The sequence below is a fragment of the Stomoxys calcitrans genome, chromosome 1 (genome assembly GCF_963082655.1).
Source record: "Stomoxys calcitrans chromosome 1, idStoCalc2.1, whole genome shotgun sequence".
NCBI lineage: Eukaryota > Metazoa > Arthropoda > Insecta > Diptera > Muscidae > Stomoxys > Stomoxys calcitrans.
This window is the reverse complement of record NC_081552.1, coordinates 222,590,086-222,613,845: the sequence shown is the minus strand read 5'-3', so window position 1 is coordinate 222,613,845 and position 23,760 is coordinate 222,590,086. Positions and strand designations below refer to the sequence as shown.

General features: G+C 33.0%; 1 protein-coding gene across 1 annotated transcript in view; it reads right to left on the bottom strand.

Moving 5' to 3' along the window:
* Window positions 1-23,760, bottom strand: part of LOC106093246 (glucose transporter type 1) — a 308,325-nt gene that overhangs the window by 65,589 nt on the left and 218,976 nt on the right. The window contains exons 14-15 of the mRNA XM_059368524.1: window positions 21,308-21,511; window positions 21,092-21,231 (exon numbers count right to left, since the gene is read on the bottom strand). Coding sequence (XP_059224507.1) covers window positions 21,092-21,231; window positions 21,308-21,511 — 344 coding nt within the window. The remainder of the gene's footprint in view (window positions 1-21,091; window positions 21,232-21,307; window positions 21,512-23,760) is intronic.

The following is a 23,760-nucleotide window of genomic DNA, read 5'->3' as shown; positions in this document are numbered from 1 at the left end:
TTGATGCGAAAAAATTTTTCGAGTTGAGTATACAGTATTGAAGATTATGGAAAAACATTCGCTACAGTGCAACTCCTATGATTCTTCTTCAATAAACAAGCTCAAAATCGCACTATTCATATCCGAAAAATGGTAAAAAAGTCAAGGTGAGTTTGAAATGTCTGTAATATCCTTAGTTTTGCGAACTTCGAAATTCTGAGGACACCGTTGAATTCGTGAGGAAAATCGCTTTCCGTAATGGTGCTGGATGAAGCAATACTGTAAAGTTTTCTACGAAAAACATTGCAAAAACCAATTTTTTTTGGGCGAAAAAATTCAAAGTCGTCCTCAAGGCTTAAAACGCTTTAACTTCTTCGTTTTTTCGAATATCGAAAATTCGAAAGCATTCCGCAGTTCGAAATTCGAAGTCGATTCGTAAAATAAACAGAATTACATAAAATTTCACATTTTATATTTTTTGCATTTTTTTAGCGAAGGCTAACCCCTTGCGAAAATTTTCAATTTTTGATGCGAAAAAATTTTTCGAGTTGAGTATACAGTATTGAAGATTATGGAAAAACATTCTCTACAGTGCAACTCCTATGATTCTTCTTCAAAAAACAAGCTCAAAATCGCATTATTCATATCCGAAAAATGGTAAAAAAGTCAAGGTGAGTTTGAAATGTCTGTAATATCCTTAGTTTTGCGAACTTCGAAATTCTGAGGACACCGTTGAATTCGTGAGGAAAATCGCTTTCCGTAATGGTGCTGGATGAAGCAATACTGTAAAGTTTTCTACGAAAAACATTGCAAAAACCAAATTTTTTTTGGGCGAAAAAATTCAAAGTCGTCCTCAAGGCTTAAAACGCTTTAACTTCTTCGTTTTTTCGAATATCGAAAATTCGAAAGCATTCCGCAGTTCGAAATTCGAAGTCGATTCGTAAAATAAACAGAATTACATAAAATTTCACATTTTATATTTTTTGCATTTTTTTAGCGAAGGCTAACCCCTTGCGAAAATTTTCAATTTTTGATGCGAAAAAATTTTTCGAGTTGAGTATACAGTATTGAAGATTATGGAAAAACATTCGCTACAGTGCAACTCCTATGCTTCTTCTTCAAAAAACAAGCTCAAAATCGCACTATTCATATCCGAAAAATGGTAAAAAAGTCAAGGTGAGTTTGAAATGTCTGTAATAACCTTAGTTTTGCGAACTTCGAAATTCTGAGGACACCGTTGAATTCGTGAGGAAAATCGCTTTCCGTAATGGTGCTGGATGAAGCAATACTGTAAAGTTTTCTACGAAAAACATTGCAAAAACCAATTTTTTTTGGGCGAAAAAATTCAAAGTCGTCCTCAAGGCTTAAAACGCTTTAACTTCTTCGTTTTTTCGAATATCGAAAATTCGAAAGCATTCCGCAGTTCGAAATTCGAAGTCGATTCGTAAAATAAACTGAATTACATAAAATTTCACATTTTATATTTTTTGAATTTTTTTTAGCGAAGGCGAAAATTTTCAATTTTTGATGCGAAAAAATTTTTCGAGTTGAGTATACAGTATTGAAGATTATGGAAAAACATTCGCTACAGTGCAACTCCTATGATTCTTCTTCAAAAAACAAGCTCAAAATCGCACCATTCATATCCGAAAAATGGTAAAAAAGTCAAGGTGAGTTTGAAATGTCTGTAATATTCTTAGTTTTGCGAACTTCGAAATTCTGAGGACGCCGTTGAATTCGTGAGGAAAATCGCTTTCCGTAATGGGGCTGGATGAAGCAATACTGTAAAGTTTTCTACGAAAAACATTGCAAAAACCAAATTTTTTTGGACGAAAAAATTCAAAGTCGTCCTCAAGGCTTAAAACGCTTTAACTTCTTCGTTTTTTCAAATATCGAAAATTCGAAAGCATTCCGCAGTTCGAAATTCGAAGTCGATTCATAAAATAAACTGAATTACATAAAATTTCACATTTTATATTTTTTGCATTTTTTTAGCGAAGGCTAACCCCTTGCGAAAATTTTCAATTTTTGATGCGAAAAAATTTTTCGAGTTGAGTATACAGTATTGAAGATTATGGAAAAACATTCGCTACAGTGCAACTCCTATGATTCTTCTTCAAAAAACAAGCTCAAAATCGCATTATTCATATCCGAAAAATGGTAAAAAAGTCAAGGTGAGTTTGAAATGTCTGTAATATCCTTAGTTTTGCGAGCTTCGAAATTCTGAGGACGCCGTTGAATTCGTGAGGAAAATCGCTTTCCGTAATGGTGCTGGATGAAGCAATACTGTAAAGTTTTCTACGAAAAACATTGCAAAAACCAATTTTTTTTGGGCGAAAAAATTTTTCGAGTAGAGTATACAGTATTGAAGATTATGGAAAAACATTCGCTACAGTGCAACTCCTATGATTCTTCTTCAATAAACAAGCTCAAAATCGCACTATTCATATCCGAAAAATGGTAAAAAAGTCAAGGTGAGTTTGAAATGTCTGTAATATCCTTAGTTTTGCGAACTTCGAAATTCTGAGGACACCGTTGAATTCGTGAGGAAAATCGCTTTCCGTAATGGTGCTGGATGAAGCAATACTGTAAAGTTTTCTACGAAAAACATTGCAAAAACCAATTTTTTTTGGGCGAAAAAATTCAAAGTCGTCCTCAAGGCTTAAAACGCTTTAACTTCTTCGTTTTTTCGAATATCGAAAATTCGAAAGCATTCCGCAGTTCGAAATTCGAAGTCGATTCGTAAAATAAACAGAATTACATAAAATTTCACATTTTATATTTTTTGCATTTTTTTAGCGAAGGCTAACCCCTTGCGAAAATTTTCAATTTTTGATGCGAAAAAATTTTTCGAGTTGAGTATACAGTATTGAAGATTATGGAAAAACATTCTCTACAGTGCAACTCCTATGATTCTTCTTCAAAAAACAAGCTCAAAATCGCATTATTCATATCCGAAAAATGGTAAAAAAGTCAAGGTGAGTTTGAAATGTCTGTAATAACCTTAGTTTTGCGAACTTCGAAATTCTGAGGACACCGTTGAATTCGTGAGGAAAATCGCTTTCCGTAATGGTGCTGGATGAAGCAATACTGTAAAGTTTTCTACGAAAAACATTGCAAAAACCAATTTTTTTTGGCGAAAAAATTCAAAGTCGTCCTCAAGGCTTAAAACGCTTTAACTTCTTCGTTTTTTCGAATATCGAAAATTCGAAAGCATTCCGCAGTTCGAAATTCGAAGTCGATTCGTAAAATAAACTGAATTACATAAAATTTCACATTTTATATTTTTTGAATTTTTTTTAGCGAAGGCGAAAATTTTCAATTTTTGATGCGAAAAAATTTTTCGAGTTGAGTATACAGTATTGAAGATTATGGAAAAACATTCGCTACAGTGCAACTCCTATGATTCTTCTTCAAAAAACAAGCTCAAAATCGCACCATTCATATCCGAAAAATGGTAAAAAAGTCAAGGTGAGTTTGAAATGTCTGTAATATTCTTAGTTTTGCGAACTTCGAAATTCTGAGGACGCCGTTGAATTCGTGAGGAAAATCGCTTTCCGTAATGGGGCTGGATGAAGCAATACTGTAAAGTTTTCTACGAAAAACATTGCAAAAACCAAATTTTTTTGGACGAAAAAATTCAAAGTCGTCCTCAAGGCTTAAAACGCTTTAACTTCTTCGTTTTTTCAAATATCGAAAATTCGAAAGCATTCCGCAGTTCGAAATTCGAAGTCGATTCATAAAATAAACTGAATTACATAAAATTTCACATTTTATATTTTTTGCATTTTTTTAGCGAAGGCTAACCCCTTGCGAAAATTTTCAATTTTTGATGCGAAAAAATTTTTCGAGTTGAGTATACAGTATTGAAGATTATGGAAAAACATTCGCTACAGTGCAACTCCTATGATTCTTCTTCAAAAAACAAGCTCAAAATCGCACTATTCATATCCGAAAAATGGTAAAAAAGTCAAGGTGAGTTTGAAATGTCTGTAATATCCTTAGTTTTGCGAGCTTCGAAATTCTGAGGACGCCGTTGAATTCGTGAGGAAAATCGCTTTCCGTAATGGTGCTGGATGAAGCAATACTGTAAAGTTTTCTACGAAAAACATTGCAAAAACCAATTTTTTTTGGGCGAAAAAATTTTTCGAGTAGAGTATACAGTATTGAAGATTATGGAAAAACATTCGTTACAGTGCAACTCCTATGATTCTTCTTCAATAAACAAGCTCAAAATCGCACTATTCATATCCGAAAAATGGTAAAAAAGTCAAGGTGAGTTTGAAATGTCTGTAATATCCTTAGTTTTGCGAACTTCGAAATTCTGAGGACACCGTTGAATTCGTGAGGAAAATCGCTTTCCGTAATGGTGCTGGATGAAGCAATACTGTAAAGTTTTCTACGAAAAACATTGCAAAAACCAATTTTTTTTGGGCGAAAAAATTCAAAGTCGTCCTCAAGGCTTAAAACGCTTTAACTTCTTCGTTTTTTCGAATATCGAAAATTCGAAAGCATTCCGCAGTTCGAAATTCGAAGTCGATTCATAAAATAAACTGAATTACATAAAATTTCACATTTTATATTTTTTGCATTTTTTTAGCGAAGGCTAACCCCTTGCGAAAATTTTCAATTTTTGATGCGAAAAAATTTTTCGAGTTGAGTATACAGTATTGAAGATTATGGAAAAACATTCGCTACAGTGCAACTCCTATGATTCTTCTTCAATAAACAAGCTCAAAATCGCACTATTCATATCCGAAAAATGGAAAAAAAGTCAAGGTGAGTTTGAAATGTCTGTAATATCCTTAGTTTTGCGAACTTCGAAATTCTGAGGACACCGTTGAATTCGTGAGGAAAATCGCTTTCCGTAATGGTGCTGGATGAAGCAATACTGTAAAGTTTTCTACGAAAAACATTGCAAAACAAAATTTTTTTGGGCGAAAAAATTCAAAGTCGTCCTCAAGGCTTAAAACGCTTTAACTTCTTCGTTTTTTCGAATATCGAAAATTCGAAAGCATTCCGCAGTTCGAAATTCGAAGTCGATTCGTAAAATAAACAGAATTACATAAAATTTCACATTTTATATTTTTTGCATTTTTTTAGCGAAGGCTAACCCCTTGCGAAAATTTTCAATTTTTGATGCGAAAAAATTTTTCGAGTAGAGTATACAGTATTGAAGACTATGGAAAAACATTCGCTACAGTGCAACTCCTATGATTCTTCTTCAAAAAACAAGCTCAAAATCGCACTATTCATATCCGAAAAATGGTAAAAAAGTCAAGGTGAGTTTGAAATGTCTGTAATATCCTTAGTTTTGCGAACTTCGAAATTCTGAGGACACCGTTGAATTCGTGAGGAAAATCGCTTTCCGTAATGGTGCTGGATGAAGCAATACTGTAAAGTTTTCTACGAAAAACATTGCAAAAACCAAATTTTTTTGGGCGAAAAAATTCAAAGTCGTCCTCAAGGCTTAAAACGCTTTAACTTCTTCGTTTTTTCGAATATCGAAAATTCGAAAGCATTCCGCAGTTCGAAATTCGAAGTCGATTCGTAAAATAAACAGAATTATATAAAATTTCACATTTTATATTTTTTGCATTTTTTTAGCGAAGGCTAACCCCTTGCGAAAATTTTCAATTTTTGATGCGAAAAAATTTTTCGAGTTGAGTATACAGTATTGAAGATTATGGAAAAACATTCGCTACAGTGCAACTCCTATGCTTCTTCTTCAAAAAACAAGCTCAAAATCGCACTATTCATATCCGAAAAATGGTAAAAAAGTCAAGGTGAGTTTGAAATGTCTGTAATATCCTTAGTTTTGCGAACTTCGAAATTCTGAGGACACCGTTGAATTCGTGAGGAAAATCGCTTTCCGTAATGGTGCTGGATGAAGCAATACTGTAAAGTTTTCTACGAAAAACATTGCAAAAACCAAATTTTTTTGGACGAAAAAATTCAAAGTCGTCCTCAAGGCTTAAAACGCTTTAACTTCTTCGTTTTTTCGAATATCGAAAATTCGAAAGCATTCCGCAGTTCGAAATTCGAAGTCGATTCGTTAAATAAACACAATTTCATAAAATTTCACATTTTATATTTTTTGCATTTTTTTTACCGAAGGCTAACCCCTTGCGAAAATTTTCAATTTTTGATGCGAAAAAATTTTTCGAGTTGAGTATACAGTATTGAAGATTATGGAAAAACATTCGCTACAGTGCAACTCCTATGATTCTTCTTCAAAAAACAAGCTCAAAATCGCACTATTCATATCCGAAAAATGGTAAAAAAGTCAAGGTGAGTTTGAAATATCTGTAATATCCTTAGTTTTGCGAACTTCGAAATTCTGAGGACACCGTTGAATTCGTGAGGAAAATCGCTTTCCGTAATGGTGCTGGATGAAGCAATACTGTAAAGTTTTCTACGAAAAACATTGCAAAAACCAATTTTTTTTGGGCGAAAAAATTCAAAGTCGTCCTCAAGGCTTAAAACGCTTTAACTTCTTCGTTTTTTCGAATATCGAAAATTCGAAAGCATTCCGCAGTTCAAAATTCGAAGTCGATTCGTAAAATAAACAGAATTACATAAAATTTCACATTTTATATTTTTTGAATTTTTTTTGCGAAAAAATTTTTCGAGTTGAGTATACAGTATTGAAGATTATGGAAAAACATTCGCTACAGTGCAACTCCTATGATTCTTCTTCAAAAAACAAGCTCAAAATCGCACTATTCATATCCGAAAAATGGTAAAAAAGTCAAGGTGAGTTTGAAATGTCTGTAATATCCTTAGTTTTGCGAACTTCGAAATTCTGAGGACACCGTTGAATTCGTGAGGAAAATCGCTTTCCGTAATGGTGCTGGATGAAGCAATACTGTAAAGTTTTCTACGAAAAACATTGCAAAAACCAATTTTTTTTGGCGAAAAAATTCAAAGTCGTCCTCAAGGCTTAAAACGCTTTAACTTCTTCGTTTTTTCGAATATCGAAAATTCGAAAGCATTCCGCAGTTCGAAATTCGAAGTCGATTCGTAAAATAAACAGAATTACATAAAATTTCACATTTTATATTTTTTGCATTTTTTTAGCGAAGGCTAACCCCTTGCGAAAATTTTCAATTTTTGATGCGAAAAAATTTTTCGAGTTGAGTATACAGTATTGAAGATTATGGAAAAACATTCGCTACAGTGCAACTCCTATGCTTCTTCTTCAAAAAACAAGCTCAAAATCGCACTATTCATATCCGAAAAATGGTAAAAAAGTCAAGGTGAGTTTGAAATGTCTGTAATAACCTTAGTTTTGCGAACTTCGAAATTCTGAGGACACCGTTGAATTCGTGAGGAAAATCGCTTTCCGTAATGGTGCTGGATGAAGCAATACTGTAAAGTTTTCTACGAAAAACATTGCAAAAACCAATTTTTTTTGGGCGAAAAAATTCAAAGTCGTCCTCAAGGCTTAAAACGCTTTAACTTCTTCGTTTTTTCGAATATCGAAAATTCGAAAGCATTCCGCAGTTCGAAATTCGAAGTCGATTCGTAAAATAAACTGAATTACATAAAATTTCACATTTTATATTTTTTGAATTTTTTTTAGCGAAGGCGAAAATTTTCAATTTTTGATGCGAAAAAATTTTTCGAGTTGAGTATACAGTATTGAAGATTATGGAAAAACATTCGCTACAGTGCAACTCCTATGATTCTTCTTCAATAAACAAGCTCAAAATCGCACTATTCATATCCGAAAAATGGTAAAAAAGTCAAGGTGAGTTTGAAATGTCTGTAATATCCTTAGTTTTGCGAGCTTCGAAATTCTGAGGACGCCGTTGAATTCGTGAGGAAAATCGCTTTCCGTAATGGTGCTGGATGAAGCAATACTGTAAAGTTTTCTACGAAAAACATTGCAAAAACCAATTTTTTTTGGGCGAAAAAATTTTTCGAGTAGAGTATACAGTATTGAAGATTATGGAAAAACATTCGCTACAGTGCAACTCCTATGATTCTTCTTCAATAAACAAGCTCAAAATCGCACTATTCATATCCGAAAAATGGTAAAAAAGTCAAGGTGAGTTTGAAATGTCTGTAATATCCTTAGTTTTGCGAACTTCGAAATTCTGAGGACACCGTTGAATTCGTGAGGAAAATCGCTTTCCGTAATGGTGCTGGATGAAGCAATACTGTAAAGTTTTCTACGAAAAACATTGCAAAAACCAATTTTTTTTGGGCGAAAAAATTCAAAGTCGTCCTCAAGGCTTAAAACGCTTTAACTTCTTCGTTTTTTCGAATATCGAAAATTCGAAAGCATTCCGCAGTTCGAAATTCGAAGTCGATTCGTAAAATAAACAGAATTACATAAAATTTCACATTTTATATTTTTTTGCATTTTTTTAGCGAAGGCTAACCCCTTGCGAAAATTTTCAATTTTTGATGCGAAAAAATTTTTCGAGTTGAGTATACAGTATTGAAGATTATGGAAAAACATTCTCTACAGTGCAACTCCTATGATTCTTCTTCAAAAAACAAGCTCAAAATCGCATTATTCATATCCGAAAAATGGTAAAAAAGTCAAGGTGAGTTTGAAATGTCTGTAATATCCTTAGTTTTGCGAACTTCGAAATTCTGAGGACACCGTTGAATTCGTGAGGAAAATCGCTTTCCGTAATGGTGCTGGATGAAGCAATACTGTAAAGTTTTCTACGAAAAACATTGCAAAAACCAAATTTTTTTTGGGCGAAAAAATTCAAAGTCGTCCTCAAGGCTTAAAACGCTTTAACTTCTTCGTTTTTTCGAATATCGAAAATTCGAAAGCATTCCGCAGTTCGAAATTCGAAGTCGATTCGTAAAATAAACAGAATTACATAAAATTTCACATTTTATATTTTTTGCATTTTTTTAGCGAAGGCTAACCCCTTGCGAAAATTTTCAATTTTTGATGCGAAAAAATTTTTCGAGTTGAGTATACAGTATTGAAGATTATGGAAAAACATTCGCTACAGTGCAACTCCTATGATTCTTCTTCAAAAAACAAGCTCAAAATCGCACTATTCATATCCGAAAAATGGTAAAAAAGTCAAGGTGAGTTTGAAATGTCTGTAATATCCTTAGTTTTGCGAACTTCGAAATTCTGAGGACACCGTTGAATTCGTGAGGAAAATCGCTTTCCGTAATGGCGAAAAATTTCAATTTTTGATGCGAAAAAATTTTTCGAGTTGAGTATACAGTATTGAAGATTATGGAAAAACATTCGCTACAGTGCAACTCCTATGATTCTTCTTCAAAAAACAAGCTCAAAATCGCACTATTCATATCCGAAAAATGGTAAAAAAGTCAAGGTGAGTTTGAAATGTCTGTAATATCCTTAGTTTTGCGAACTTCGAAATTCTGAGGACACCGTTGAATTCGTGAGGAAAATCGCTTTCCGTAATGGTGCTGGATGAAGCAATACTGTAAAGTTTTCTACGAAAAACATTGCAAAAAATAAATTTTTTTGGGCGAAAAAATTCAAAGTCGTCCTCAAGGCTTAAAACGCTTTAACTTCTTCGTTTTTTCGAATATCGAAAATTCGAAAGCATTCCGCAGTTCGAAATTCGAAGTCGATTCGTAAAATAAACAGAATTACATAAAATTTCACATTTTATATTTTTTGCATTTTTTTAGCGAAGGCTAACCCCTTGCGAAAATTTTCAATTTTTGATGCGAAAAAATTTTTCGAGTAGAGTATACAGTATTGAAGACTATGGAAAAACATTCGCTACAGTGCAACTCCTATGATTCTTCTTCAAAAAACAAGCTCAAAATCGCACTATTCATATCCGAAAAATGGTAAAAAAGTCAAGGTGAGTTTGAAATGTCTGTAATATCCTTAGTTTTGCGAACTTCGAAATTCTGAGGACACCGTTGAATTCGTGAGGAAAATCGCTTTCCGTAATGGTGCTGGATGAAGCAATACTGTAAAGTTTTCTACGAAAAACATTGCAAAAACCAAATTTTTTTGGGCGAAAAAATTCAAAGTCGTCCTCAAGGCTTAAAACGCTTTAACTTCTTCGTTTTTTCGAATATCGAAAATTCGAAAGCATTCCGCAGTTCGAAATTCGAAGTCGATTCGTAAAATAAACAGAATTATATAAAATTTCACATTTTATATTTTTTGCATTTTTTTAGCGAAGGCTAACCCCTTGCGAAAATTTTCAATTTTTGATGCGAAAAAATTTTTCGAGTTGAGTATACAGTATTGAAGATTATGGAAAAACATTCGCTACAGTGCAACTCCTATGCTTCTTCTTCAAAAAACAAGCTCAAAATCGCACTATTCATATCCGAAAAATGGTAAAAAAGTCAAGGTGAGTTTGAAATGTCTGTAATATCCTTAGTTTTGCGAACTTCGAAATTCTGAGGACACCGTTGAATTCGTGAGGAAAATCGCTTTCCGTAATGGTGCTGGATGAAGCAATACTGTAAAGTTTTCTACGAAAAACATTGCAAAAACCAAATTTTTTTGGACGAAAAAATTCAAAGTCGTCCTCAAGGCTTAAAACGCTTTAACTTCTTCGTTTTTTCGAATATCGAAAATTCGAAAGCATTCCGCAGTTCGAAATTCGAAGTCGATTCGTTAAATAAACACAATTTCATAAAATTTCACATTTTATATTTTTTGCATTTTTTTTTACCGAAGGCTAACCCCTTGCGAAAATTTTCAATTTTTGATGCGAAAAAATTTTTCGAGTTGAGTATACAGTATTGAAGATTATGGAAAAACATTCGCTACAGTGCAACTCCTATGATTCTTCTTCAAAAAACAAGCTCAAAATCGCACTATTCATATCCGAAAAATGGTAAAAAAGTCAAGGTGAGTTTGAAATATCTGTAATATCCTTAGTTTTGCGAACTTCGAAATTCTGAGGACACCGTTGAATTCGTGAGGAAAATCGCTTTCCGTAATGGTGCTGGATGAAGCAATACTGTAAAGTTTTCTACGAAAAACATTGCAAAAACCAATTTTTTTTGGGCGAAAAAATTCAAAGTCGTCCTCAAGGCTTAAAACGCTTTAACTTCTTCGTTTTTTCGAATATCGAAAATTCGAAAGCATTCCGCAGTTCAAAATTCGAAGTCGATTCGTAAAATAAACAGAATTACATAAAATTTCACATTTTATATTTTTTGAATTTTTTTTGCGAAAAAATTTTTCGAGTTGAGTATACAGTATTGAAGATTATGGAAAAACATTCGCTACAGTGCAACTCCTATGCTTCTTCTTCAAAAAACAAGCTCAAAATCGCACTATTCATATCCGAAAAATGGTAAAAAAGTCAAGGTGAGTTTGAAATGTCTGTAATATCCTTAGTTTTGCGAACTTCGAAATTCTGAGGACACCGTTGAATTCGTGAGGAAAATCGCTTTCCGTAATGGTGCTGGATGAAGCAATACTGTAAAGTTTTCTACGAAAAACATTGCAAAAACCAAATTTTTTTGGACGAAAAAATTCAAAGTCGTCCTCAAGGCTTAAAACGCTTTAACTTCTTCGTTTTTTCGAATATCGAAAATTCGAAAGCATTCCGCAGTTCGAAATTCGAAGTCGATTCGTAAAATAAACACAATTTCATAAAATTTCACATTTTATATTTTTTGCGAAAATTTTCAATTTTTGATGCGAAAAAATTTTTCGAGTAGAGTATACAGTATAGAAGATTATGGAAAAACATTCGCTACAGTGCAACTCCTATGATTCTTCTTCAAAAAACAAGCTCAAAATCGCACTATTCATATCCGAAAAATGGTAAAAAAGTCAAGATGAGTTTGAAATGTCTGTAATATCCTTAGTTTTGCGAACTTCGAAATTCTGAGGACACCGTTGAATTCGTGAGGAAAATCGCTTTCCGTAATGGTGCTGGATGAAGCAATACTGTAAAGTTTTTTACGAAAAACATTGCAAAAACCAATTTTTTTTGGGCGAAAAAATTCAAAGTCGTCCTCAAGGCTTAAAACGCTTTAACTTCTTCGTTTTTTCGAATATCGAAAATTCGAAAGCATTCCGCAGTTCGAAATTCGAAGTCGATTCGTAAAATAAACAGAATTACATAAAATTTCACATTTTATATTTTTTGCATTTTTTTAGCGAAGGCTAACCCCTTGCGAAAATTTTCAATTTTTGATGCGAAAAAATTTTTCGAGTAGAGTATACAGTATTGAAGATTATGGAAAAACATTCGCTACAGTGCAACGCCTACGATTCTTCTTCAAAAAACAAGCTCAAAATCGCACTATTCATATCCGAAAAATGGTAAAAAAGTCAAGGTGAGTTTGAAATGTCTGTAATATCCTTAGTTTTGCGAACTTCGAAATTCTGAGGACACCGTTGAATTCGTGAGGAAAATCGCTTTCCGTAATGGTGCTGGATGAAGCAATACTGTAAAGTTTTCTACGAAAAACATTGCAAAAACCAAATTTTTTTGGACGAAAAAATTCAAAGTCGTCCTCAAGGCTTAAAACGCTTTAACTTCTTCGTTTTTTCGAATATCGAAAATTCGAAAGCATTCCGCAGTTCGAAATTCGAAGTCGATTCGTAAAATAAACAGAATTACATAAAATTTCACATTTTATATTTTTTGCATTTTTTTAGCGAAGGCCCCTTGCGAAAATTTTCAATTTTTGATGCGAAAAAATTTTTCGAGTTGAGTATACAGTATTGAAGATTATGGAAAAACATTCGCTACAGTGCAACTCCTATGATTCTTCTTCAAAAAACAAGCTCAAAATCGCACTATTCATATCCGAAAAATGGTAAAAAAGTCAAGGTGAGTTTGAAATGTCTGTAATATCCTTAGTTTTGCGAACTTCGAAATTCTGAGGACACCGTTGAATTCGTGAGGAAAATCGCTTTCCGCAATGGTGCTGGATGAAGCAATACTGTAAAGTTTTCTACGAAAAACATTGCAAAAACCAAATTTTTTTGGGCGAAAAAATTCAAAGTCGTCCTCAAGGCTTAAAACGCTTTAACTTCTTCGTTTTTTCGAATATCGAAAATTCGAAAGCATTCCGCAGTTCGAAATTCGAAGTCGATTCGTAAAATAAACAGAATTACACAAAATTTCACATTTTATATTTTTTGCATTTTTTTAGCGAAGGCTAACCCCTTGCGAAAATTTTCAATTTTTGATGCGAAAAAATTTTTCGAGTTGAGTATACAGTATTGAAGATTATGGAAAAACATTCGCTACAGTGCAACTCCTATGATTCTTCTTCAAAAAACAAGCTCAAAATCGCACTATTCATATCCGAAAAATGGTAAAAAAGTCAAGGTGAGTTTGAAATGTCTGTAATATCCTTAGTTTTGCGAACTTCGAAATTCTGAGGACACCGTTGAATTCGTGAGGAAAATCGCTTTCCGCAATGGTGCTGGATGAAGCAATACTGTAAAGTTTTCTACGAAAAACATTGCAAAAACCAAATTTTTTTGGACGAAAAAATTCAAAGTCGTCCTCAAGGCTTAAAACGCTTTAACTTCTTCGTTTTTTCGAATATCGACAATTCGAAAGCATTCCGCAGTTCGAAATTCGAAGTCGATTCGTAAAATAAACAGAATTACATAAAATTTCACATTTTATATTTTTTGCATTTTTTTAGCGAAGGCTAACCCCTTGCGAAAATTTTCAATTTTTGATGCGAAAAAATTTTTCGAGTTGAGTATACAGTATTGAAGATTATGGAAAAACATTCGCTACAGTGCAACTCCTATGATTCTTCTTCAAAAAACAAGCTCAAAATCGCATTATTCATATCCGAAAAATGGTAAAAAAGTCAAGGTGAGTTTGAAATGTCTGTAATATCCTTAGTTTTGCGAACTTCGAAATTCTGAGGACACCGTTGAATTCGTGAGGAAAATCGCTTTCCGTAATGGTGCTGGATGAAGCAATACTGTAAAGTTTTCTACGAAAAACATTGCAAAAACCAATTTTTTTTGGGCGAAAAAATTCAAAGTCGTCCTCAAGGCTTAAAACGCTTTAACTTCTTCGTTTTTTCGAATATCGAAAATTCGAAAGCATTCCGCAGTTCGAAATTCGAAGTCGATTCGTAAAATAAACACAATTTCATAAAATTTCACATTTTATATTTTTTGCATTTTTTTAGCGAAGGCTAACCCCTTGCGAAAATTTTCAATTTTTGATGCGAAAAAATTTTTCGAGTTGAGTATACAGTATTGAAGATTATGGAAAAACATTCGCTACAGTGCAACTCCTATGATTCTTCTTCAAAAAACAAGCTCAAAATCGCATTATTCATATCCGAAAAATGGTAAAAATGTCAAGGTGAGTTTGAAATGTCTGTAATATCCTTAGTTTTGCGAACTTCGAAATTCTGAGGACACCGTTGAATTCGTGAGGAAAATCGCTTTCCGTAATGGTGCTGGATGAAGCAATACTGTAAAGTTTTCTACGAAAAACATTGCAAAAACCAAATTTTTTTGGACGAAAAAATTCAAAGTCGTCCTCAAGGCTTAAAACGCTTTAACTTCTTCGTTTTTCGAATATCGAAAATTCGAAAGCATTCCGCAGTTCGAAATTCGAAGTCGATTCGTAAAATAAACACAATTTCATAAAATTTCACATTTTATATTTTTTGCATTTTTTTAGCGAAGGCTAACCCCTTGCGAAAATTTTCAATTTTTGATGCGAAAAAATTTTTCGAGTTGAGTATACAGTATTGAAGATTATGGAAAAACATTCGCTACAGTGCAACTCCTATGATTCTTCTTCAAAAAACAAGCTCAAAATCGCACTATTCATATCCGAAAAATGGTAAAAAAGTCAAGGTGAGTTTGAAATGTCTGTAATATCCTTAGTTTTGCGAACTTCGAAATTCTGAGGACACCGTTGAATTCGTGAGGAAAATCGCTTTCCGTAATGGTGCTGGATGAAGCAATACTGTAAAGTTTTCTACGAAAAACATTGCAAAAACCAAATTTTTTTGGGCGAAAAAATTCAAAGTCGTCCTCAAGGCTTAAAACGCTTTAACTTCTTCGTTTTTCGAATATCGAAAATTCGAAAGCATTCCGCAGTTCGAAATTCGAAGTCGATTCGTAAAATAAACACAATTTCATAAAATTTCACATTTTATATTTTTTGCATTTTTTTAGCGAAGGCTAACCCCTTGCGAAAATTTTCAATTTTTGATGCGAAAAAATTTTTCGAGTTGAGTATACAGTATTGAAGATTATGGAAAAACATTCGCTACAGTGCAACTCCTATGATTCTTCTTCAAAAAACAAGCTCAAAATCGCACTATTCATATCCGAAAAATGGTAAAAAAGTCAAGGTGAGTTTGAAATGTCTGTAATATCCTTAGTTTTGCGAACTTCGAAATTCTGAGGACACCGTTGAATTCGTGAGGAAAATCGCTTTCCGTAATGGTGCTGGATGAAGCAATACTGTAAAGTTTTCTACGAAAAACATTGCAAAAACCAAATTTTTTTGGGCGAAAAAATTCAAAGTCGTCCTCAAGGCTTAGAACGCTTTAACTTCTTCGTTTTTTCGAATATTGAAAATTCGAAAGCATTCCGCAGTTCGAAATTCGAAGTCGATTCGTAAAATAAACAGAATTACATAAAATTTCACATTTTATATTTTTTGAATTTTTTTTAGCGAAGGCTAACCCCTTGAAAAAATTCAAAGTCGTCCTCAAGGCTTAGAACGCTTTAACTTCTTCGTTTTTTCGAATATTGAAAATTCGAAAGCATTCCGCAGTTCGAAATTCGAAGTCGATTCGTAAAATAAACAGAATTACATAAAATTTCACATTTTATATTTTTTGCATTTTTTTAGCGAAGGCTAACCCCTTGCGAAAATTTTCAATTTTTGATGCGAAAAAATTTTTCGAGTTGAGTATACAGTATTGAAGATTATGGAAAAACATTCGCTACAGTGCAACTCCTATGATTCTTCTTCAAAAAAACAAGGTCAAAATTGCACTATTCATATCCGAAAAATGGTAAAAAAGTCAAGGTGAGTTTGAAATGTCTGCAATATCCTTAGTTTTGCGAACTTCGAAATTCTGAGGACACCGTTGAATTCGTGATGAAAATCGCTTTCCGTAATGGTGCTGGATGAAGCAATACTGTAAAGTTTTCTACGAAAAACATTGCGAAAACCAAATTTTTTTGGTCGAAAAAATTCAAAGTCGTCCTCAAGGCTTAAAACGCTTTAACTTCTTCGTTTTTTCGAATATCGAAAATTCGAAAGCATTCCGCAGTTCGAAATTCGAAGTCGATTCGTAAAATAAACAGAATTACATAAAATTTCACATTTCATATTTTTTGCATTTTTTTAGCGAAGGCTAAACCCTTGCGAAAATTTTCAATTTTTGATGCGAAAAAATTTTTCGAGTAGAATATACAGTATTGAAGATTATGGAAAAACATTCGCTACAGTGCAACTCCTATGATTCTTCTTCAAAAAACAAGCTCAAAATCGCACTATTCATATCCGAAAAATGGTAAAAAAGTCAAGGTGAGTTTGAAATGTCTGCAATATCCTTAGTTTTGCGAACTTCGAAATTCTGAGGACACCGTTGAATTCGTGATGAAAATCGCTTTCCGTAATGGTGCTGGATGAAGCAATACTGTAAAGTTTTCTACGAAAAACATTGCGAAAACCAAATTTTTTTGGTCGAAAAAATTCAAAGTCGTCCTCAAGGCTTAAAACGCTTTAACTTCTTCGTTTTTTCGAATATCGAAAATTCGAAAGCATTCCGCAGTTCGAAATTCGAAGTCGATTCGTAAAATAAACAGAATTACATAAAATTTCACATTTCATATTTTTTGCATTTTTTTAGCGAAGGCTAAACCCTTGCGAAAATTTTCAATTTTTGATGCGAAAAAATTTTTCGAGTAGAGTATACAGTATTGAAGATTATGGAAAAACATTCGCTACAGTGCAACTCCTATGATTCTTCTTCAAAAAAACAATCTCAAAATCGCATTATTCAGTAAAATCTAAGCAGAGAAAGGAGATACCCTTAAACTCGTAGCATTTAAAGAAAACACTAGATTGTATAAAATTTTTATATTACCTTGAATACAATAAAATTGATATTGAAATTTAATTTTAAAAACAATGAGTTTTATTGACTAAATGCGTGGAAGGTATAAAAAAGTATGTAAGTATTTTTGTTTTATGTTTATTTTTGTCTCTGGGAGTTCATCTCAATAACCTGATAGGATGGTGAAGTTAGTACGGGTTTCAAGATCCTCCCAAACGGGTTTCTAGTATTCCAACACAGAGTGGGAAAACTAATTTTGATACGAGTCAGTGCTCCTCCGGTAATGACATTTGGACGTATTTGGTTTTGCGTTGGTTCCCTGTTCTCTTCTCTTCTCGTTTTTATTGATCTACGATCTAGGGACTCACGATTCTTCATTCTCTAGAGACCCTCCTGCTGTTGTAAAAGAATGGGCTTACTCTGTCCTCAATGTTAAGTCACCTTTATTGTGGGCTAACCATTGAACCACGCAAATAGAAATTTGCCAAAGAACATTCCACTAAGGAACAGGGGCAAGCTTCTCACATATCAATAAGTGAAGTCTGATTTAAGTTTAAGCTCATTGGTGAGGGGCCTCATTTTTGTAATCCGAAGGGTGTGGGGTGAGTTTGAAATTTCTGTAACGTCCTAGGTTTTGCGAACATAGAAATTCTGAGGACACCGTTGAATTCGTGAGGAAAATCGCTTTCCGTAATGGTGCTGGATGAAGCAATACTGTAAAGTTTTCTACGAAAAACATTGCAAAAACCAAATTTTTTTGGGCGAAAAAATTCAAAGTCGTCCTCAAGGCTTAGAACGCTTTAACTTCTTCGTTTTTTCGAATATCGAAAATTCGAAAACATTCCGCAGTTCGAAATTCGAAGTCGATTCGTAAAATAAACAGAATTACATAAAATTTCACATTTTATATTTTTTGCATTTTTTTAGCGAAGGCTAATCCCTTGCGAAAATTTTCAATTTTTGATGCGAAAAAATTTTTCGAGTTGAGTATACAGTATTGAAGATTATGGAAAAACATTCGCTACAGTGCAACTCCTATGATTCTTCTTCAAAAAACAAGCTCAAAATCGCATTATTCATATCCGAAAAATGGTAAAAAAGTCAAGGTGAGTTTGAAATGTCTGTAATATCCTTAGTTTTGCGAACTTCGAAATTCTGAGGACACCGTTGAATTCGTGAGGAAAATCGCTTTCCGTAATGGTGCTGGATGAAGCAATACTGTAAAGTTTTCTACGAAAAACATTGCAAAAACCAAATTTTTTTGGGCGAAAAAATTCAAAGTCGTCCTCAAGGCTTAAAACGCTTTAACTTCTTCGTTTTTTCGAATATTGAAAATTCGAAAGCATTCCGCAGTTCGAAATTCGAAGTCGATTCGTAAAATAAACAGAATTACATAAAATTTCACATTTTATATTTTTTGCATTTTTTTAGCGAAGGCTAACCCCTTGCGAAAATTTTCAATTTTTGATGCGAAAAAATTTTTCGAGTTGAGTATACAGTATTGAAGATTATGGAAAAACATTCGCTACAGTGCAACTCCTATGATTCTTCTTCAAAAAAACAAGCTCAAAATCGCACTATTCATATCCGAAAAATGGTAACAAAGTCAAGGTGAGTTTGAAATGTCTGTAATATCCTTAGTTTCGCGAACTTCGAAATTCTGAGGACACCGTTGAATTCGTGAGGAAAATCGCTTTCCGTAATGGTGCTGGATGAAGCAATACTGTAAAGTTTTCTACGAAAAACATTGCAAAAACCAAATTTTTTTGGGCGAAAAAATTCAAAGTCGTCCTCAAGGCTTAAAACGCTTTAACTTCTTCGTTTTTTCGAATATCGAAAATTCGAAAGCATTCCGCAGTTCGAAATTCGAAGTCGATTCGTAAAATAAACAGAATTACATAAAATTTCACATTTTATATTTTTTGCATTTTTTTAGCGAAGGCTAACCCCTTGCGAAAATTTTCAATTTTTGATGCGAAAAAATTTTTCGAGTTGAGTATACAGTATTGAAGATTATGGAAAAACATTCGCTACAGTGCAACTCCTATGATTCTTCTTCAAAAAACAAGCTCAAAATCGCATTATTCATATCCGAAAAATGGTAAAAAAGTCAAGGTGAGTTTGAAATGTCTGTAATATCCTTAATTTTGCGAACATAGAAATTCTGAGGACACCGTTGAATTCGTGAGGAAAATCGCTTTCCGTAATGGTGCTGGATGAAGCAATACTGTAAAGTTTTCTACGAAAAACATTGCAAAAACCAAATTTTTTTGGGCGAAAAAATTCAAAGTCGTCCTCAAGGCTTAGAACGCTTTAACTTCTTCGTTTTTTCGAATATCGAAAATTCGAAAACATTCCGCAGTTCGAAATTCGAAGTCGATTCGTAAAATAAACAGAATTACATAAAATTTCACATTTTATATTTTTTGCATTTTTTTAGCGAAGGCTAACCCCTTGCGAAAATTTTCAATTTTTGATGCGAAAAAATTTTTCGAGTTGAGTATACAGTATTGAAGATTATGGAAAAACATTCGCTACAGTGCAACTCCTATGATTCTTCTTCAAAAAACAAGCTCAAAATCGCATTATTCATATCCGAAAAATGGTAAAAAAGTCAAGGTGAGTTTGAAATGTCTGTAATATCCTTAGTTTTGCGAACTTCGAAATTCTGAGGACACCGTTGAATTCGTGAGGAAAATCGCTTTCCGTAATGGTGCTGGATGAAGCAATACTGTAAAGTTTTCTATGAAAACATCGCATATACCAATTTTTTTTTTTTGGTGAAGTGATGAGTTACAACTTTCCCTACAAGTAGTTGACATCATCACAAGATTTCACAATTGTTGACTTGTAAAACCTCAATCTCAAGTGTCCAAAGGTTTGTATTGGATTTATATGGACACTTGAGGTTATAAATCCAAAGGTTTGTATTGAAGCATAGAAGTTTTCTACCATAATTTCCATCTAAGGATATAGTGGTTGAAGAAATATTGCAAATTGATGTCCAAGTTAATGAACAGAGGAACAGATCCATATCCTTGATTATTGCAAAGTGGGATTCAAATAAAAGCATTTGGAAGTAGGATCGCCTAAAATCTGAGTACTTGAAATGTTGATCTAAACATTTTTGTAATATGATTATTGAAGAACAGATATTGAAAAGTAGAAAATTATGGATTAATAACATTTATGCAATGAGAGCTATTGCAGAGTGGATTATAAATACTAAAAAGAAAAGAACTGTAAGCAAAAGCTTAGCATAGCGGGCCGGATTCCGTTAGTTGAAAATTAAGTAAAGAAAAAGAAACATTGCTAATATCAACTTATCCGTTCTTACACTTATATATAATATATATATTCCGGGACATTTGTATGGGGTGGGAAGCAACTTGCTGCCATCTTAGCTTTAATTGTCTTAATTACGGACGACAAACACTACAGTATCGTATTAACGTAAAACAACATTTTCAAAGTTCAGGATGTGAGCGTAAGTGTTTTTCATATAAATATTCGAACGTTTCTTTCAATCAATCTTAAATGGTTTAGGTGCAAAAGGATCAATAGTTCTTCATGTTCTAACATTTCCAAAAAAAGAAACTCTAAAATTGTTTGTAGCGTTACAGAATTGTTTGGTTTTTGTTTTTTTGCATTCTTTGGTTGAGGTTATAACAAGCAACATCGACTACAATAACATTATTACAACAAGGGAAAATAAAATTAAAAAAAAAATCAAATAAAAAAGAAAAGAACATATGGAAACATCTTTCAATTGTTATAACTCTATTCAATAAACTTCCAAGTTTTATAGAAAAAAATGAAAATTTGTCAAATCTTCCAAAAAAGGGAAACTTAAGATATAGTAACAAAAAATGATAAAAATAAAAAATTTATGTTTCATCAACAAACTTAAGAATTTTTTTAAGAAACACAAAAGGATTTTAATAGAAATTAATGAATAATGTATGAATAATGAATAATGATGTTGTTAAATATATGTATAAAAATATATATAATATATATATAATAAAAGACCACAACATTTATGTTTAGATATGTATGTATATATATGAGGAGAATTGATCAAAAAATATACCTTCCATTTCCATGACGGAAGAGAGCCAAAATTTCTTCGAATGTTTTGTTTTTGGTCTCAGGAACCTTTTTGTATGTGAATATCCAAAATATGGCTAAGAATACACTAAACGGTAAGAAGGTATAATTTTCCAAAGCAGTCTGAAAATGGCATGGGAATACAGAGAAGAGAATAAATAACTGTTCTTCAAAAAAGATTTTTTTTTTATAAACTTGCCTTCATACTGGGGAATCCAATGCCTACAACAAAATTGGCCATCCAATTGACCAATACCGCTATGGCCATGGCGCTGGGTCTTGGACCTTGTGAGAACAATTCCGCCGTTATCATCCATGGTATTGAGCCGGGACCCACCGCAAAGAACACCACAAAGCCCAGTGTCGATACCACCGAGAGATAGGACATCCAGTCGATCATTTCCTGTACATAACCAAAAAACTCCTATACAAAACGTGAAGTTACCAAATTCCCGATGATTTGTAGGCTTTTTTGAGAGTTTGGAAACCGAGTTTGATTTTTGTTTTAAGTTTTAATGATATTTTGATATTTAATAATAAATAATAATTTTAAATTATCGTTAATTAAACAAACTTAAGCATTTTGGAAAAAATTTAAAATATTTTTTATAAAAGTTTGTAAAAAAATTTTTTTTTTTTGTAGAATATTTTAAATGTTTTTAAAATCTTTATTTTATCCTTTTCTTTAAATGGCTGTTTTGATAAATAACTTTGGTCTTATTCACAATTAAATAGCGAATGTTTTTATTTGAAATGGTTTTTAAAGGGCAATCGGTTCTTCCAAAAGAGGAAGGAAGAGACAAAGAAAGAGCACATGTGCCAAGTAACTCTTGCAGGCAGTGAGGAATACGAGTACATCCACGAATTAGCATTGGTCTGTACCCACATGAGATTTTACTCTATGTGTCTATATGACGATAACCCTGGAACAATTCCACTTGTCGATGTTTGGAGTTCTTGTAGTTCTATTCAGATTTTATTGGTTCAATTAGATTTCATTATACCCTACACCATTGGATGGGGGTATACTGCAAATGCAAATTTTCACCATGAACATTCCACTAAGGAACAGGGGCAAACTTCTCACATATCAATGAGTGCAGTCCGATTCAAGTTTGAGCTCAATGACAAAGGGGCCTCCTTTTTATAGCCGAGTCCGAACGGCGTGCCGCAGTGCGACACCTCTTTGGAGAGAAGTTGCCAGCATTACTACTACTACTAAATTTCCCATGAACATTCCATTAAGGAACAGGGGATACTTCTCTCATATCAATGAGTGCAGTCCGATAGAAATTTCGTCATTCTGTTTGTAACACCTCGAAATATGCGTCTGAGACCCCATAAAGTACATATATTCTTGATCCTCAAGGAGTTTTAAGTCGATCTAGCCATGTCTATCAGTCCGTCTGTCTGTCGAAAGCACGCTAACTATTGAAGGAGTAAAGCTAGCCGCTTGAAATTTTGCACAAATACTTTTTATTAGTGTAGGTCGGTTGGGATTGTAAATGAGCCAAATCGGTCCATGTAATGATATAGCTGCCATATAAACCGATCTTGGGTCTTGACTTCTTGAGCGTCTAGAGGACGCAATTTTCGTCCGATTTGACTGAAATTTTCCACCTAGTGTTTTGGTATCACTTCCAATAACTGTGTTAAGAATGATTCAAATCGGTTCATAATCTGGTATAGCTGTCATATAAACTGATCATGGGTCTTGACTTCTTGAGCCTCTAGAGGGCGCAATTCTCGTCCGATTTCAAATAAAAACATTTGCTGAACCGATTTAGTTCTGTTTCAGGTAAGACTTACGTTGCGATATTTAAATCTTTTACTATATCAAAAATAAGTTTTGCTCTATTTTACACAGTTACCTGGGACCTTCTATACAAAGTGAGTTTTTTTTTTTAATATAGACATTTTTATGCATGAGTTGCTATACAGTTTCCTTGTTCTAACCTTGTTTTGGCTATTAGTTGTATTCAAACGTTTAAACACCTTAACCTGTTGCATTGGTAGGTTTAAATAAAATCGGTATCGGTTCCTTTGTGATTTTTTGATATTTTACAGAATCAATAAAACCATCACTGGACGAACTTGTTATTGTATTATTGTATATTGCATTGGAACATTAGACTTAATGTTAACAAAATTTCAACTATAATGTTGTATATATGGTATTGTTGTTGTTGTTGTTGTTAGGTGATTTCAAAATAATAATAAAAAAAATATACATATTAGGCGTGGCTTTGGTGATTAAAAACTTGGAACTTTTTTGATTTTCTCAGTGTACTCAGTGGTGTTAATTTACACAACGTTTGTGGTTGGTTGGCACATGGTGCAGATTTTGGTAATATGTGTTGTTGTTGTTTTAAACTTTGTAGTTGTAAAATTTTGAATATTTATACAAAATTCTCTGTCTGTTTAATTTGTTTAATAAAATGTGTATTAATTTCTTTAGAACTGGTGATAATTTGATTACAGCAATTTATTGAGAAATTGTGAATAGCTTTCTTTGTTTATTTGAAGGTGATTTTATCTGGTGCCTTTTCTTTTGGTGGAAATCAGATTTTAAATTAATAAAAAAAAAATAAAATTTGAGAATAAAATTAAGATTTTTTCTAACTCAAAAATATTTCAAATGAATAAAAAAAA